Raw genomic sequence first — 16,136 nt, 5'->3', positions numbered from 1 at the left:
CGCTGACATGAACCCTCAGACTGAGCTCTCGTTGGTGAGGTTTGGTGGTAGCGGCTGCAAATGGCCGGGTGCGACGCAGCGAGCCAAGCTAAATCTTGTAGGTAAGAGTAGATAAACATCCATTTAATCCTGTTTATTGGAAGGTATTAGCAGAGAAGGAAGGCATGTGTGGATCTCTGCGCAAGAAAAAGCCCGATAAGGACAACGTTTGACGAAAAATATTCTTGTCCCCAGAACATAAAACAAACGTTAGCAGCGTAGCACGTCGACACAGCACCCACTCATCAGCTGCTAAATGGACAATAATGTGCAGTGTTTACAGAAGTGGAACATTCAGAACAGCAGACCTGTCAGATGCATCCATTTTTGGTTGAAAGGCAGTAGTTGTGGGCAGTAAATGTTCTGAAGTGTTAGACAAACTATTGTTCAGGATGGTTTGATGTGGTGTTATGGTGTGTGTGTGAATGATGTGTTGTTGTTGTTAGATGTGGTTTCCATACAACTCTACCATTAGCTTTCACTTTAAATTCGTATTTGACTCTGATGCGTCCACTGACTTTAAAATTGCGCCCGTTAATCCCCAACACACTACAGGATAATTTGGCCAGATAATCTGTACAAATCTGGTCAATAATCCTCTAGTGTGGGACACGCTTTGGGGCACCAATGTGTGTAGTGCCAACTGTATTCATTTATTTAGGGGCATTTTGTTTTCTTGAATTGGACAAATGTGATGTAAAAACCTACATTTTCACAATGATGATTCATTATCGCCAGCATTTGTATAATATTGTATATCAAAATGGACTAAATGAGGACCAAACTTGTCACTTGTCAAATGAGGGTTCTTCTACAAGGGCTGAGGTTCTACCTGGAACCATTTGCCTCTGAAAACTCCTTTCCAGAAGAAAGGGTTTTTCAAGGGTTCTTGGTAACACTAATGGTTCCAGTAAGAACCATTTTGATCCAGAGAACCCTTTAAAACCCCTTTCCTGAAAAAAGGGTTTTAAAAGGGTTCTTGGTGGAGCCCTCCAAAAAGGTTCCAGGTGGCACATTTATAAAAAGGTTCTACCTGGAGCTAAAAAGGGTTGAAGAACCTTAAATGGTTCTACTTAGCACTTTTATTTCTAAGAGTGTATGATATTTCTACCAAATTAGAAAACAGATTAAATCCATAAATTAGTGTTTAATGACGACTGCAAATGTTCATCCCGCAGTATAAAAGCTGAGAAAAGTGGAGGATAATTCAGCCATCTGTAAGACGTTAACATTATTACCCTTCAAAAGCTCTTAAACCATATAGAGTTGTTGTTGCGTAGTTTTTTTCTCCCTCGATTACACAGCTGTTTGGTTCATGGAGCAGCTGTTTCGTCTTCACACAGGCACTTTTTTCTCTTCAGGAGGTGAAACGTTTATGACTCACATCACATCTTTAGCCTTGATCACGACGGAGTGAAAAGAATAGATGACGCAACCAAACATCGAGTCCCTCTGCCACTATGGTCTGAAAAAGCTCAATCTTGAGAGTATTTTTTCGAGGAAAAAAATTATAGTTTTTGTCGATTACACCTGTAGGAACCCTCAACCCCGAACTCTCCCATGAATCACCGCCTACGTTCTGAAAAACGTCTGTTTGTGGTCCATGATTACGTCATACTGACCGCCCTGCACTACCGTTATTACTTCAATCCATACATACAGCACGCACAGGCTGAAGAACGCTATTAATTATGCTAGAAATATCTCACAGTCTTAACCCAATTTGCACAAATTTTACTCAATCATTGACGCTGAAATCTGAGGAAAAATCAGTGCGATACTGGTTAAAATCAGTGGATCAGATACCGGATAAAAATGTGAAATCCGATACAGTCCAAAAATCCTACACAGGGTTCTAGCCAGGAATTTATTTTAGCAAGAACCCTTATTTGAAAATCGGCGTAGCATAGTGTAACAGGCCGATATGCTACCATGTGCTAGCTAGAAACCTGCTACATACCGCATGCACAGACTGTAAACATGTAAATCAAAGTCAACAATTGCGGATTTTAGCGGAGTCATGTTGTGGGCTATTTATTTTGTGCTTTTATGGGAGGAGAATATTTGTTATCCATTTGGAAAATTACGTCTTTGAACTAGCTTGAAACGGCACAAATGTGTTGCTAACAGCTTCATGGTTTGAAAGGTCTTAAAATGACGACAGTTTGAGATATCTGTATTGGTATCAGACAAAAAGTGGTATTGTGTCTGAAAACTTACAGAAGTGGATGCTAATGCTAAAAGCAAACATGGATGTTCAACAGTTAAACTTTAGCGGAGGGTTGCTTTGGCGCGAGATCACCAGTAATCACTCGGGAATTCCTCGCGGGGGCGACAGACTTTCCGCACCGGAGCTTCGAGTCTCCCTTTAATTACTGTGCAAACATCATAATTTGAGAGGAAACGTAAATGCACCGACTGTACTCGTGTATGAATGAAGGGACAGAGAGCTCAGTAAACTCTGGAGCCGGAGCTGGAGCTGAATCACTGGGCAGCGCTAACCTCGTGGAATGCGTGGATAATGGTGAACTGAGTTTATGTTCTTTGAGCCTTACAGAGATGTAGCAGTCGTTTAACGTGTGTCAGAGAGTGTTTTGCAGAACTCTTGATGCCTCCGAGGACGACACGCCAAAACAAATGTTAGTAGCTGACGTGATATTTACACTAAAACGCAGCCAGGTTTTGGTTCTCTCTATTTTCTGCGTTTCTATTCGCCGTCTATAAGCGCGAACACCGTGAAACTATACAGACGTACGTCGCCATCGCTAATTAAATTGAGCGTCGATTAAATTTACAATTGATCATATGTCTAACTCAAAATATCTAAAAATGATGGAATGTATGTTGTATGTGTTGTAAAATTGTGTTTGTCTGCAAGAAACCTCTAGTTTGAGGTTCAAACTTTTTGATTTTTAACGTTATATTTTACAACAGATTCAGTGTTTAAGCCGTCAAACGTCTGTATTTTAGGTTTGGGTTAGTAGGAGAACTTTGGGGACAATTCCTTTGATTCTTCACGACTTCCAAATGTCACTAAACCTCCTGTCTTCTGTTGTTTTTTTGATGATTGTGTGACAGAAAAACACTGTGCTGCTGCTGCTGCTGCTGCTTCACATCACAATCACTCACTCCCTTTTCCTCCTCACTGTCTCATTTCACATTGCAGTCTGTGCATCTGTCACTTTTTTCATTTTGGTTCCTGACAACTTATTCTCTCGTGGCTCTGTGTGTGTGTGTGTGTGTGCACGCGCGACGTTCACCTCTTTGTTTATGCCACTGAATCATTCATTATTCACTCACTGTATAAACACACAGACTCCGTAATCACCTCATATTTTGTCTGCGACTGTAAAAATAAACGCTCCTGATTGTTATATAGTGCAGTGACATACATATAACCTCTATCACAGTCGATGTTTTAACCTTCAGACATAACAACTCAACACATGGAGCCATTTTCATACTTTTGCAAACAATCCCACAATGCACTTCCCTTGAGTTATGATGATTCATCAGCATAAAAACATAATTTACGCCATTAAACTAAACTATTGAGTGTGTTTTGCTGTTAATTAAAATTGTCTTTATTCAAAAACCTAAACATTGAATATTTACAGCATAAAATACTAACACTCAAGATTTAAAATAACAAACAGACATAAAAACAAAGGTTATTGTTACTGTTTGATGGAAGGAGTGAATGAAGCACATTGTGCAGCTTGTGAATTTTGTAGACCTGAAACAATTCATCAATTACTAAATTAATTGTCAACTATTTTGATCATCGATTAATCGGTTTGAAGCTCTTTTTTATTATTAAAACAAGATTTCTGATTGTTTAAGCTTCTTAAATGTGAATATTTTCTTTGTTTCTTTGTGCCACATAAAGATATCATTCAAACGGAGTCATTTTGGTTTGTGGACAAAACAAGACATTTGAGAACATCGTCATTTCCAGGTTTGACAAACACTGATCAACGTTTTTTTAACATTTTCTGACATTTTATGGACCAAACAACTACAGATTTTGTCCATTTGATACTGGTCAATATCCCTAGTTTGAGTATTAGATAAATTATGTCAAATCAGACATAAGCCTCATAGATTAAAAGGCGTAGAATAATTTATGAATCAGTTCTGATTTCAGTATCGGTATAGGACAATAAAAAGTGAGATTGATCCCTATTCAGTTGATCGCAAACCTACCAAAGTGTCTTCCAAAATGTTAAAAATGTGTTCCAAACACATCCTCGCTCACTGTTTACTCTCACACGAGCCGCAGTGATACGTCGCTCGCTAATGGAAGCCAGGAATAAACTGTCCCTGTTTGCTCTTTGTGACAATCACTGACGTGCTTTGTCAAACTAATGCAGGACGTTGCTGTTTTCGTGCTCATACTCATACTATCGTTGATGACCCGGAGCACTGTTTACCTATCATCCATCACGCAGTGAAGGGAAGCTCATAAACTCGAGGTAACATGGAGCCACTTGTCTGAATTTACGAGATAAAAAAACAGTCACCGTCATAAAAGCATAGATTTTTATCTTGTGGATAATGTGTATTATATCTGGTGCACTGGATATGTCAAGGTGTGTAAATGTAGGACCTTTTCTGGCATAAACAGAAGTGCTCATGGAGACCTGGTCCTACTGAGGCAGAACCCGAGTTCTGAGGAGCTTCTGAGGATGTTAGTTCAGTTCTAGCATGTGCAACGACTTACCATCGAGTCTTCATCGGCAATGAAGACGGTACAGGCTTGGGCCTGCATGAAGGACAAGATGGTGCCGGCGATCTTCCTCAGTAGAACCTCCAGACTCTGCTGCTCCTCAAAGATCAGACTGGCCAGGTCCAACAGCACCTGACACAGGACATGGACACCAGATAACATCACATATAGATCTCTGTGTCATACATTAAAGAGCAAATATGGAATTGGAGCCTGTGTGGACCCATTGGAACTCATTGGGACCATCGCCAGACTTGCTAAATGTTGGCGGTTAGGGTTAGTTTAACCCTTAAAAGTACAAAAAAGCTTCATTCGTTGAGTTACCCACTCACCTGATTGCGTCTGTTTTCCAGCTGCGAAGTCTCGTAGAGCTGAGCGTTGTGCAGCACGATGCCCGAGAAGGCCAAATAGGCGGAGAAATCCTGCGAGCGAGGAACACGACAAGATGACAAGACTGAAGATAAACTGATGAAGACGGATGGATTGAAGCGAAAAGTTTTACCAACTGACTTTTACCCACCTTTTCATCCTGCTCGGTGAAGGCACCGTCCTCCCCGCTCTTCTTATTGATAGCCTGAGCCACCCCAACCACCTGTGATCAAAAGAGCACACGTTTTGGATGAGCTGACACTCTAAGGGTCGACGACCAACAAGTCTCTGATTGCCAATCGACGCCCGAAAGCTTTGCTGTCAATCCCGAGGAGGTGAAAACAGACAGGTGAGAGTTTTAGTCTGTCGCTGACAACGTCCGCGATATTGGTATTGACCGCGTAAAAGTGGTATCGAGCCGTTCCAAGCAAGCACATAGGATTTACATCAGCTGGGAAAAGTGGTCAATTACCCTCAAGGCGGTAAGTAGAAATCGTGGGGGTCCCACGAGCTTCTGCTTACTGATTTCTTTTTCGTTTAAATCACGACATCGGTAAACTGTATAATGACAGACTCTATGTGCTCCAGCACGTTATTTAATGACATGCTGTGTCAGAGCCTCCTCTCGCTCCTCTACAATGCAGAAAAAGGATAGTAATGCACTAAAAATAATCACCCAAAGTTTGCCCCAAACTAGAGGAGAATCGGCCAGATTTCGGTCTCGATCTGGCCTTTCTGACAATCGTGGGTGATTTTAGGCTGATCATCTGGCCAAATTATCAAATTATCAGATGTGGTTTTAACGTCATTGGACACATCAGAGTCTTCCCGATATGCACGCTTTCGTTCCAAAAGGGTCCTTCTACAAGGGCTGAGGTTCTACCTGGAACCATTTGCCGAAGAAAGGGTTTTTCAAGGGTTCTTGGTAACACTAATGGTTCCAGTAAGAGCCATTTTGATCCAGAGAACCCTTTAAAACCAATTTCCTGAATAAAGGTTTTTTAAAGGGTTCTTGTTGGAACCCTCCAAAAGGGTTCCAGGTGGAACCTTTATAAAAAGGGTTCTACCTGGAGCCAAAAAGGATTCTCCTATGAGGACAAGCCGAAGAACCTTATATGGTTCTACTTAGCACTTTTATTTCTAAGAGTGTACACAAGAGTGTTTGATGTGTGCGCTCACCTCGTCTCTGTGGTTCTTGATGGGCAGACAAAGGATGCTCTGGGTTTTGTAGCCCGTGATCAGATCGACCTCAGCGTTGAACCTCGGGTCCTGTGAGGGAAGCAGAACACAAACAAAACACAAACTCGAGTCCTTCACTGTATTCAGACGCTCAACAACCAGCTCCGCCTCCACCTACACTCAACTCAGAACTCCATGTCCGATTTGCATAAAGAAACGGATCATTCTCTAGTGGTTACTACACAAACGTTATGTAACAGTTCCACTCCCGAGTCTCTTACATATACACACTGTCATTTTTCACCGTGCTTGGAATCCATGACGAAAGCCACACGTCGCCTTCGGCGAGTAAATATTGAACTTAAAGGCAAGTGGCTTCCGAAAGGCATGTTAAGGACCGTCGGACGGAGACTTGTTTTGTTCACTCCTGCTGCTGCGGGCAACTCAACCCACCCACCAGCTTGACCTTTAAACACTCATCACTGTCCATTTCTATTATCTGCTGAACTCTCGGGGTGTCTGTGTGCGACAAAACACACTCCAAACAAAGGTTGGCTGTGGTAAGATATCATAGTTCCCCTCACGGGCGTTTACCATTAACATTCCCGTGTCAGTCGTGTACATCTACGCGTCGCAGTTTGCTTCAGTGCTCAACCGGCCGACTCACAGGAACGCGGCTTCTCAATCACTTCTTCATCACTGGCATCAAGAAAGGCTTTAAAGCCTTAAGGGCACATTCGTTTCTAATATAATGTCATGGTAACACAGGACGAGGAGTAATTCAGTAATCCTTTAGTCCAAAAAGTGTCAGAAAATATTGATTGGTGGTTCCCCCAAACCTCTCAAATGTCTTGTTTTGTCTACAAAAAAATGGCATTATTCAAATGTAATGATTTCTTTGTGTTGTGGGAGCAAATAAAACCAGAAAATATTCCCATTTTTGAAAACACAGAGAAATTGCTTTTCATAGACTGGATGTTAAAAAAAAAGGCATAAAATGTCACAAGTCAATGTCACCAATGTTGATTTTTGTTTCAAAAACCTCAAAATACTGATAACGTATTAATGAATTCTCAAGTGGAAAATATTCACATTTTAGAAGGAGATGAAACAGAGGGTTTGTTTTAATTATAACAAAAAAAACACACAATAACCAATTAATTGATTATGAAAGTAGTTGAATAGCTAATTTAGTAATTGATTAATAATCAATGGCTCGAGTAATTGTTTATTTACCTGTTTAAAGTAACATTTAAGAATTAAAACAAGACTTCAAGTGTTTTGAGCACAAAGATGTGTTAAAAATGATATTATTTGAGTTATTTATTTTTTTGAAACATATCCTTGATTTCCAACTTTACAGCATTGCGTTAAAGTGACAGTTTCTCTTTTACAAGGTTTTCAGACGCCCGTTTCTCCATGACACAACCTTCACACTTTCACACAATTATGAGTAAAAAAAACCCTGAATAATCACTTGAATATATCAGAGTTGAGTTCCAGGATCACTGTTGTTATGGTTGCTATGGTTACAGAGTGGGGGATGTTTTCTTACATTAAAGAGACTCCTCACGACTAAATTAAGCGTGTTTAATTAACTCCTGTAAATATATGAATTTGCATAATGAAACCGAAAAGCATTCGCACGTGTGTCTTTTATTTGTTGTTGTGCGATTGAGCGACTGCACATCAGAGCTGCAGCTAATGATTATTTTCATAACTGAATAACCCGTTGGTTATATTTTCAAATTATATGAATATGATGCTCTCCAGTGTCTCGTTTTGTCCCCAAACCCAAAATCAATTCAGTTTTTAATGATTTATTTCTTGTGTGGAGCAAATAACCTTGCATTTAAGAAGCAGAAAAATCTGAAAGATTGTTTTCATTATGAAAAAAAACTTTAAAACCCAATAATCCACGATCAAAATGGATAAAATGTTTTATAATCGATTAATAATCGTATAATCGTTGCCGCCCTTGTGCACATTCAGACTTAAAACTATTTGCGTCTGTAAATAAACGTGTGTGTTTAAGTGTGTGTATACTCAGATAATGCACAATTATCTTAGTGTGTGTGTGTGTGTGTGTGTGCAGAACCTGATACTGCTTTCAGGAAGTCATTCTGCGTCATCTGAGGGACTCCCTCCTGTTCTCCGATTGGATCTTATTAAGCCTTTCCATTAGTGCGCTCAGCAATACATTGATTTCAGAAGCGTGGTGACACACACACACACACACAGATTTGCACAGTTGCTCTTTGAAGGACAGCTAGCCCTGAACTCGACCATTTCCTCAGAAACAAGGTTCTCAGGAGCTGAACCATGACATATAAAGACATTTTTTATATTTATCTTGACCACAATTGTTCAGCCGTTCAAATGAGGACACAAACAGCGCACACACACACATATATACACTCTAACACAATTTTCTCTCCTCTGTTCTCAGTCTATCAAAGAGTGTTGCAAATTAAATGTTGGGCGGCAGCTGCAGGGGTCAGAGGTCACAGGAGCTGAAATCCAATCCGCAGCAACGCGGAAACAAAATATAAGGCATTGAGTCGAACTTATTGATAGATTCAAATTAAACCCGCCTCCTTACATACGATACCAGAGAATCAATCCTTTTTAAATCGTAAATAGCAGTATAATAATATATGATAATCTCTATCAAATTAAACAAGTAGCTGCGTCCCATTAAGCTCAATAAAGTATTCATTTAAAGTGTGTGTAAAATAAATGCCTAGATTCTCCTCTTCAGAAAAGAACTGCGCAGTAAAGAATCTTCTGTTCAGGATTTTTTGGGCGTATCTAAAACTATGACTCGATGACACACTGGAGCCATAATTAGCATAACTCCTCCTCCTGCACCAGAAAATTCTGGTGCATGTTGAGATTTTAGACATTTCCTTGGTAAATGTTGGATATTAGCAACTTTTATTAGCATGTCTTCCACATGTTTGTGGACAACCAACAAGTGGTTTGAAACCTGACTGTTTATAATAACATTCTGTACAATCACGTTTAGCTGTTTTGGTCCCCACCAAAGTGTAAGTTTTGGCAATGTTTACATGATTTGCAATCTTGAAACCGTTAAATTTGGTTACAAAGATAGAAGAGATATTGTTTTTTACCGTTTTACAGACTTTAATATGTAGTTTTTTTTCCCATGACTGGGACTGATTTGACTGATAACAGATTTTAAAGTCAGGCCTGGTTTGATCATTGATTGGAGTAAGAGAACGGCCTTGTTTCGAAATCTGATCACCCGCAAGGTCAATAAACTCAACCTGTCAGGAGTCAAAGCAGAAGAAAAGAATAGTGTGTGTGTGTGTAAAGATGAACCCTCCAGAGGAGCACTTTGACCTACTTGTCCTTCTTTTATCCCACCTCATTCTCCGCACTCACACCTGCTCTGTCAGCAGGAGCCAATCGACTTTACCCCAAAGCAAACACAAGCCCGTGTCTCACACGTCATTAGCGTCTGCACTGTCGCCCCGCTAATGTGCTAATGTGGCAGAGAGTAAACAAAAGTTACCTCGTATGCGTTCTTGATGTTGAGCGTCTGTCCCGTGGCGGCGACGTGTCCCACGATGCCTTTGTTCCACTCCAGACGGATGCAGCTGCTGGACGACTCTTCCAGCGTGGATCCCTCGGCCACGTCGAACAGCCGGCTCACCAGGAACTTCCTGTTGGAGCTGTCCTCGCCCACCTGAGACCACACACACACACAATTGTATGCTTAGCTCCAGCCAGGAAGATTGGAAGGTTGAGCCTCCAGAATGTTAAATATTTAAATACTTCATAGACAACTTTCTAATCAAAGAAAACTTCCCCAACAATCCTACCACGAACAGTGAGTAGCGGTCGGCAGCAATCAGCTCGTTGATGTGCAGGAAGATCTTGTGGCAGAGCGCCGTCACGTCCAGATGACTCGACACTTCCTTCACCAGCTCCAGCAGCCTGGCGCAGCGGTCGTTGCCTCCCCCGCTGCCTCCGTCGCCTCCGACAAGGCCGCCCTCGCCCATCGCGGGGCCGCGCAGATGAACGGTCTCGCGGTCCGAGTCGCTCAGAAATGTCAAGGAGCCCTCGGAGTCTTTCACCACGATGGGTCTGAGCGGGCGGTCGAACTCTGACGCGGAGATTTTGCGAGTAGGAGTGCTGGGGGCCGGGCTGGGGATCAACCCTGGGGAAGGGCAACGGTTGTCCAAGAGGGTGATGGTCGGCGGGAGGATGGTGGGTATGGTCGACGAGCGCTGGTCGAGAGGATTCTCTTTGGAGGCGGACGGTTGGATGGTGTGGACGCGCTCAGTGAACCAGGCATTCACCATCTCCCTGAGCAGGAAGAGACGTAAGATGGCGTGAATTACATATAACGCATGACTCCACCTCATTACTGAAGGAGGATTTCTACCAATATACGCAGATGTTTAGTTCCTGACAGCGAAGAAAAAGACCTTTCGCAAACTAAAGGCTAGCGATTATTCGAACAAATATTATTTAAGCTTTCTATCAATTGCAAGGGTGAACTCTTGTTGTCAGGTGAAGTCAACAGCTAAGCTAACAGGTGAGTTTGCAGATTTGTTTCTGTACTCTATTGGGCCAAGTGGGCACATTAGGGTCTCATGCACTTCTAGGCTGTATATTTGGAACTGAAATAGGTTTTTAAGGTTTGCATACTTTGAATTTGCCCTCCCGGGTTCTAGCAGGTGAAAGTCAGCCTTACTAATCACTGCCCAAACTCCCACTAGACGACAAATTCTCCTGTTTCTGCACTAAAAGAAAGGCAAAAATGATTGCAAATCAGTTTGTCTGACTGTGAAAAGGGACCTGGACATGGACAGAGACAAACAAGACAACAAGGGCAGAAAACTCTGCAGAGGGAACAGCTTGATAAGCTGCGGCTTTATACTGAAACCCGATCAACTGGTTTATCAAAACAACTCCAGAGACATTTAACAGACAACAGCTCTGCAGTGATCAGTGTTCAGCCAAGTGCAGCTGCGGGACAGACGGTCAAACTTTTTTTTGAGACCGTTTGAATCACGAAAAGCTGCTTTAATGGCATCTTAGTATCAAACAATCCAAGGCAGGAAATGGGCATCCTCTTTAATGATTCATAAACTGTTCTTGTGTATCTGCTTCCAAAATGGCTAACCGTCCTGGTCCCGGCCAACATTAGCTGCTGCTACGGCTAAAGTACGTCTATAACAGCAAAATCACACAAGAGCAAGGATGTGATGAATTGCTAAATAGGCCTCGTCTGCTGGAGATGCAGGTAAATATAACCACACATCAATCGACCTGCCACTCCAGTTAATTATATGCTGTTGTGGAGCCACTTTTTTTTCACACCAAAACAAACTCAATCATCGATAAGCAAGGAAAAAACGACACCGTGAAATCGGACGTGTTCCATTATTTATACATCAAATCACGAACTAACTAAGTCCAGGAGAAGAAACACCAGAGGGACTTTCGTTCTGTCGCTACCTTGAAGCTCATTACTCGCTGCATTCAAGAGCAACTTGTGACTGCGACATCAAGGACGTCAACAACAGGACATCCAGGACCCGGAGCTCTCTGAAGACAACCCCCATTCCATATTTGTCCAACAGGCAGACCGGCTACCAAACTGCTTCCTGATACCTTGAAACATCTGAATGTTGCGTACGTTATTTTCACCTCCAGATGCCCACAAACCTCCTCCTTGACTTGAAAAAGTAGTGGCTCCACTCCACACCTTCTCAGGATGAACCAACCCTCCCGTCCTTTCTCTAAGGCACAAACCAGACGCCCTCATTTCAGCCACTTGGCTCCAAAGCCTCATTCCTTTGGTCACTCACTAAAGCCCCGCCAAAGGCCTCCGCCGCCACTTAATCAAATGCTTTGACTTTTTTCGTTTTCTCGTTGTTGAACTCGCTCCACGTAGCTGGGCTTCTTTTTATTCATGTGCTCATCATGTGTGCTCATGTGGATATCTGCTGGATCAGATCTAATGTGATCCTGTGTATGTGTGTGTGTGTGTGTCAGGCAGCATGTTCGCGTGTGAGCAACCTAATTGGATGTGATAGCGGAGACGCTCTAATCAGCCGACACGCTGTGTAATCAATCTGACAAAATAAGCCCTTTTAAGATGTTATAATAATTGTTTTGGTGCTTTATCTTTGAGTAGAAAATAAAGTTTCTATTGTAAACTGCGCACTCCCTGCACCAAACTCCATAGAGAAAATATTTTACATCACAGCAAACGGGAGTTGTTGATCCACTTCTGCCTTTATCGGTAAGTTCAAATGTGTTATTTTGCGACTTCCATTTTTGAAATCTTTCACGCAGATTTACCTCAGTGACACTACCTTCAAAAATGAGGCAGCAGACGACCAGCAACTCCTGTTTCCCCAATGGACTGAAAAATGCAGATTTTCTCTATGGAATTGTGTGCAGAAGAGTGAGCAGAAATGCCGCTTACCAGTCGGGAAAAGGCAACAAGCGAAAGAGGCAGACATGCTCTTGAGATAGCCTACACTTGAACAGATGTCGATTTTATTGGGGTGAGTCGTTTGTTACGCAGCTAAAATTCGTTTTTGTTTTTTTCCACTTGTCCACTGGCAGCCATGTTTTCAGGACACTCCAAAAGCAGTTTTTTACCAAAGTTTTCCAACGAGCTGAAATTCACATCGTGTTTTCCTATCAAAGGAAGCGAAGGACCAAAGGACCATTTACCGTGGTATTTTGGGGCCGTGATTCAGGCAAATAAACCCCCCCCCCCCCCCCAGAGAATGGGCTGTTATCTGCGTGCACTGTGTCAGAACCAGTCAGGTTGAGGACCTCCATCACCCCCCGCCGAAGCTGCCTGCCCTCCCCTACAGAGCCTGACCCTAATGTATCCACGGGAGGTGCGGCTGAATCAATACCTCTCTCGGAAAAATGCCTCTCAACCATAACGGGCCAGACTGGCTGACGTGCGCAAAACCCACCTCGGGCCACGCCAATCAACTTTACAAACATAGGTTGACAAACAGCAAAGAGAGACGAAAACATGCGACGATCCTGTTTATGGAAAGACGTTTTGACGCCGAGATGCAATCGAGATCTTTTTTTCTTTTTTTTTTTTCGGTGGGATAAAAAGGAAACTAAGTGAAGTTGCTATGGCGGTTTAAGTGGATAATGGGGTCTGAAGGGGTTTGTCGCTAAAACAAACAGACGTGGAGTGTCCTGATGAAGTGCTGATGAAACGCCCAGATTATGCCTGCTGCAAAGGGAAAAACACAGAGAGCCTTATATAGCTGCTGGAAGGTTTTGGAAATAAAATGGCCAATTTTCTGCGCGTCTAAATTTGGTGGAGGCTGCAGCAGAAGAAAAAGCAATTTCCTTTAATGGCACGAGCGCCCGACGTGAAGGGGGCGGGATTGTATAATTATCACCGAGGACCCACTCAACAGAACGCGGTGAATTAAACAGCAGTAAAAGTTAATGTTTAAAGGGCCCTGTGCAACTCTCAGAGCTGTTACTGATAGAAAGAGAGCGCTGAGCTGTGAGAAAGTGGAGGCGCTAACATGGTTTTCCCGCTGAAACGGTGGTCACAGGTTGTTTAAAAGGACGCGACGCACTCGTCTTCCACTGCTCGTGAATGAATGTTGGGCGTTAGCTCTGCGATGTGTCACGAGTGTGAATATTGGGGCGTTAGCTAAACAATAGGTGGCGCTCAAGTTTGTCACAAGCCACAACTTGAACGTAAATAAAGAGAGTCGCAAACCTAATGCGTAGCGGAAACCCCAATTTGTCCTCGAGCAGCGATTCTCGCACCTTTTTTTTTTGTACCACCTGGGGTAACACATTATCGCTAACGTTAAAATACTGTGGTGTAAATCGGCCGAGTAAAAGTCAGCTACGGACTTTTCACACAAGGTTTAGATTTTATTCCCAATCCTCCTCTTTCTCATTTTGCACACTGGTATCGTGGAATTAGATTAAGATGGACCAAGAGTACCACCAGAGGAAGCTCGCGTACCACTGGTGGTACACGTACCACAGTTTGAGAATGATGTGTATATATTCTGTAAGAATAGCTACTAAAAAAAAAGTAGTAAATTATTTTATTTAAATTCCCGACACTGACATACGTATAACAAATATGGTATAGCAACAACATCGTAGCACAGCACATGCTAATTGTAACGTAGCCAAGAACAATACTCCATAATCCAAAGAGCTACTTTGAAATGTACACAAGTACACACAAAACTACCCCTATAATGACTTCAATTGCAGTAACACGAATAAACACCAAAGGCTAAAAGCGTAGAACACCAGACCAACAATCTATGCTGTCTTTTGGCAAACTTCCTGCCTGTTTCTAGCATTAGCATTAGCATACGTTTGGAAGAGAATATATTAAAAATAATAGATTTTAATTTTTTTTAAGTAGTACATTATTTTATTTAAATTCCCGAAACTGACATATACGTATAACAAATATGGTATAGCAACAGCATCGTAGCATTTATTTATTTTACTGTTTCAATTTCATCTGTTATTGCACAAAGTGGAGGAAACACTGGAGTATCCTTGTCATACCTCTTTCTCTCCTTCTCTTTTTTAAAATGTTAAAGCGAAATGCGTGTATAAAGCGTGTAAAATCTTCAATACAATAATATTGTCTTATTGTCTAATTGAGATTTTATCTTAGCTATTAGCATTCCTATGGCCAAATCGACTATGGACTAATGGTAATAGAAACAAACCTACTGATTCACCAACTGTTCCAATTATTTATTTATCTTTTATGCAATATTTATAATACAAATATTAATTTTCATCTCATACAGTTTTTGTATAAGCGTGAATTAAAAACAAGATGGTGGAAACAAACCAACTTTTACCCTGAAAAATCAAAATAATTCTTTGCACTTTTTTGTGCGTAAATCAAAAACGCACCTTGACACAGACAGAACACCTGACCCCCTCCTCCTCCTCACACACCCCCCCACACACTGCAGGATGGATTCTCCCAGTTCGCACACTTCCTTCTCTTAAACACAGAGAGGTAAAGTGAGACCTGCAGACACAAACACTCCAAAAACTAACACAATCACAGCCGCGCGCACTCAAAACAAACTGGACTTTGTTGTATTTGCACAGAGTAAAACAACTCACACACTCACATTCTCCCTGTGCAGAGACACACACACACAAGTGTAAACACAGTGATTCATCTGGGTTATCTGTGCGCTGTTACCTTGACGCTTTCCTGACAAAGTAGGAGTGAGTGAACTCCAAGTGGTCGTCCAGCCACGCTTCCATCCTCTCGCGTTCCGGGGAGCAGCAGCAGTCCTCCTCCTCCATGGCGCAGAGGAAGCGGACGACAGAGGCGCTGCTGCTGCGGCGGCTACATGAAGAGGCTGTGCGCGCGCGAGGACGGAACCCGGTACCGAATAATGAGCGCGAGACAGAGAGAGAGAAAGAGAGAGAGAGGGCAGGTCAGAAGAAGAAGGAGAGAGATAGAGGAGGTGTAGTTGCTGGTCGCTCGGTCAGTGCACGCGGATCATAAAGCGGTGACTGTTTGTGCGCTTCCTCTTTGGTGAAGCGAGAGAGAGAGAGAGAGAGAGAGAGAGTTGCCCCCTCTCTCACCCTGTCATGATAAAGGACACACACACACACACACACTCACCATTAACTATGTGCTTACCAACATACATATAAGTAGCATACTAACCCTTTAAATATCAAATGTATTATATCTTATGTTGGAAAGATCTTAATTCATCGTTGTAATAGAGGTAGAATAAGGTGTTAATATGTGCTTAATGATTACTAATAA

The 16,136-nt window shown here is 42.2% G+C and overlaps 1 protein-coding gene across 1 annotated transcript in view; it reads right to left on the bottom strand.

Annotated features, from left to right (window-relative positions):
* Window positions 1-15,619, bottom strand: part of pde5ab (phosphodiesterase 5A, cGMP-specific, b) — a gene marked incomplete at both ends in the record, with an annotated part of 49,541 nt that extends 33,922 nt beyond the window's left edge. Inside the window, 7 exons of the mRNA XM_083910411.1 lie at window positions 4,763-4,900; window positions 5,101-5,190; window positions 5,289-5,360; window positions 6,317-6,406; window positions 9,855-10,028; window positions 10,165-10,651; window positions 15,555-15,619. Of these exons, the coding sequence (XP_083766537.1) occupies window positions 4,763-4,900; window positions 5,101-5,190; window positions 5,289-5,360; window positions 6,317-6,406; window positions 9,855-10,028; window positions 10,165-10,651; window positions 15,555-15,619 (1,116 nt within the window). The remainder of the gene's footprint in view (window positions 1-4,762; window positions 4,901-5,100; window positions 5,191-5,288; window positions 5,361-6,316; window positions 6,407-9,854; window positions 10,029-10,164; window positions 10,652-15,554) is intronic.
* Window positions 15,620-16,136: the final 517 nt, after the last annotated feature.

Source organism: Microchirus variegatus, assembly GCF_963457635.1.
Source record: "Microchirus variegatus genome assembly, chromosome: 2".
Classification (NCBI taxonomy): domain Eukaryota; kingdom Metazoa; phylum Chordata; class Actinopteri; order Pleuronectiformes; family Soleidae; genus Microchirus; species Microchirus variegatus.
Note: the sequence above shows the minus strand (reverse complement) of the source record. Positions and strands in the feature narration are given on the sequence as shown.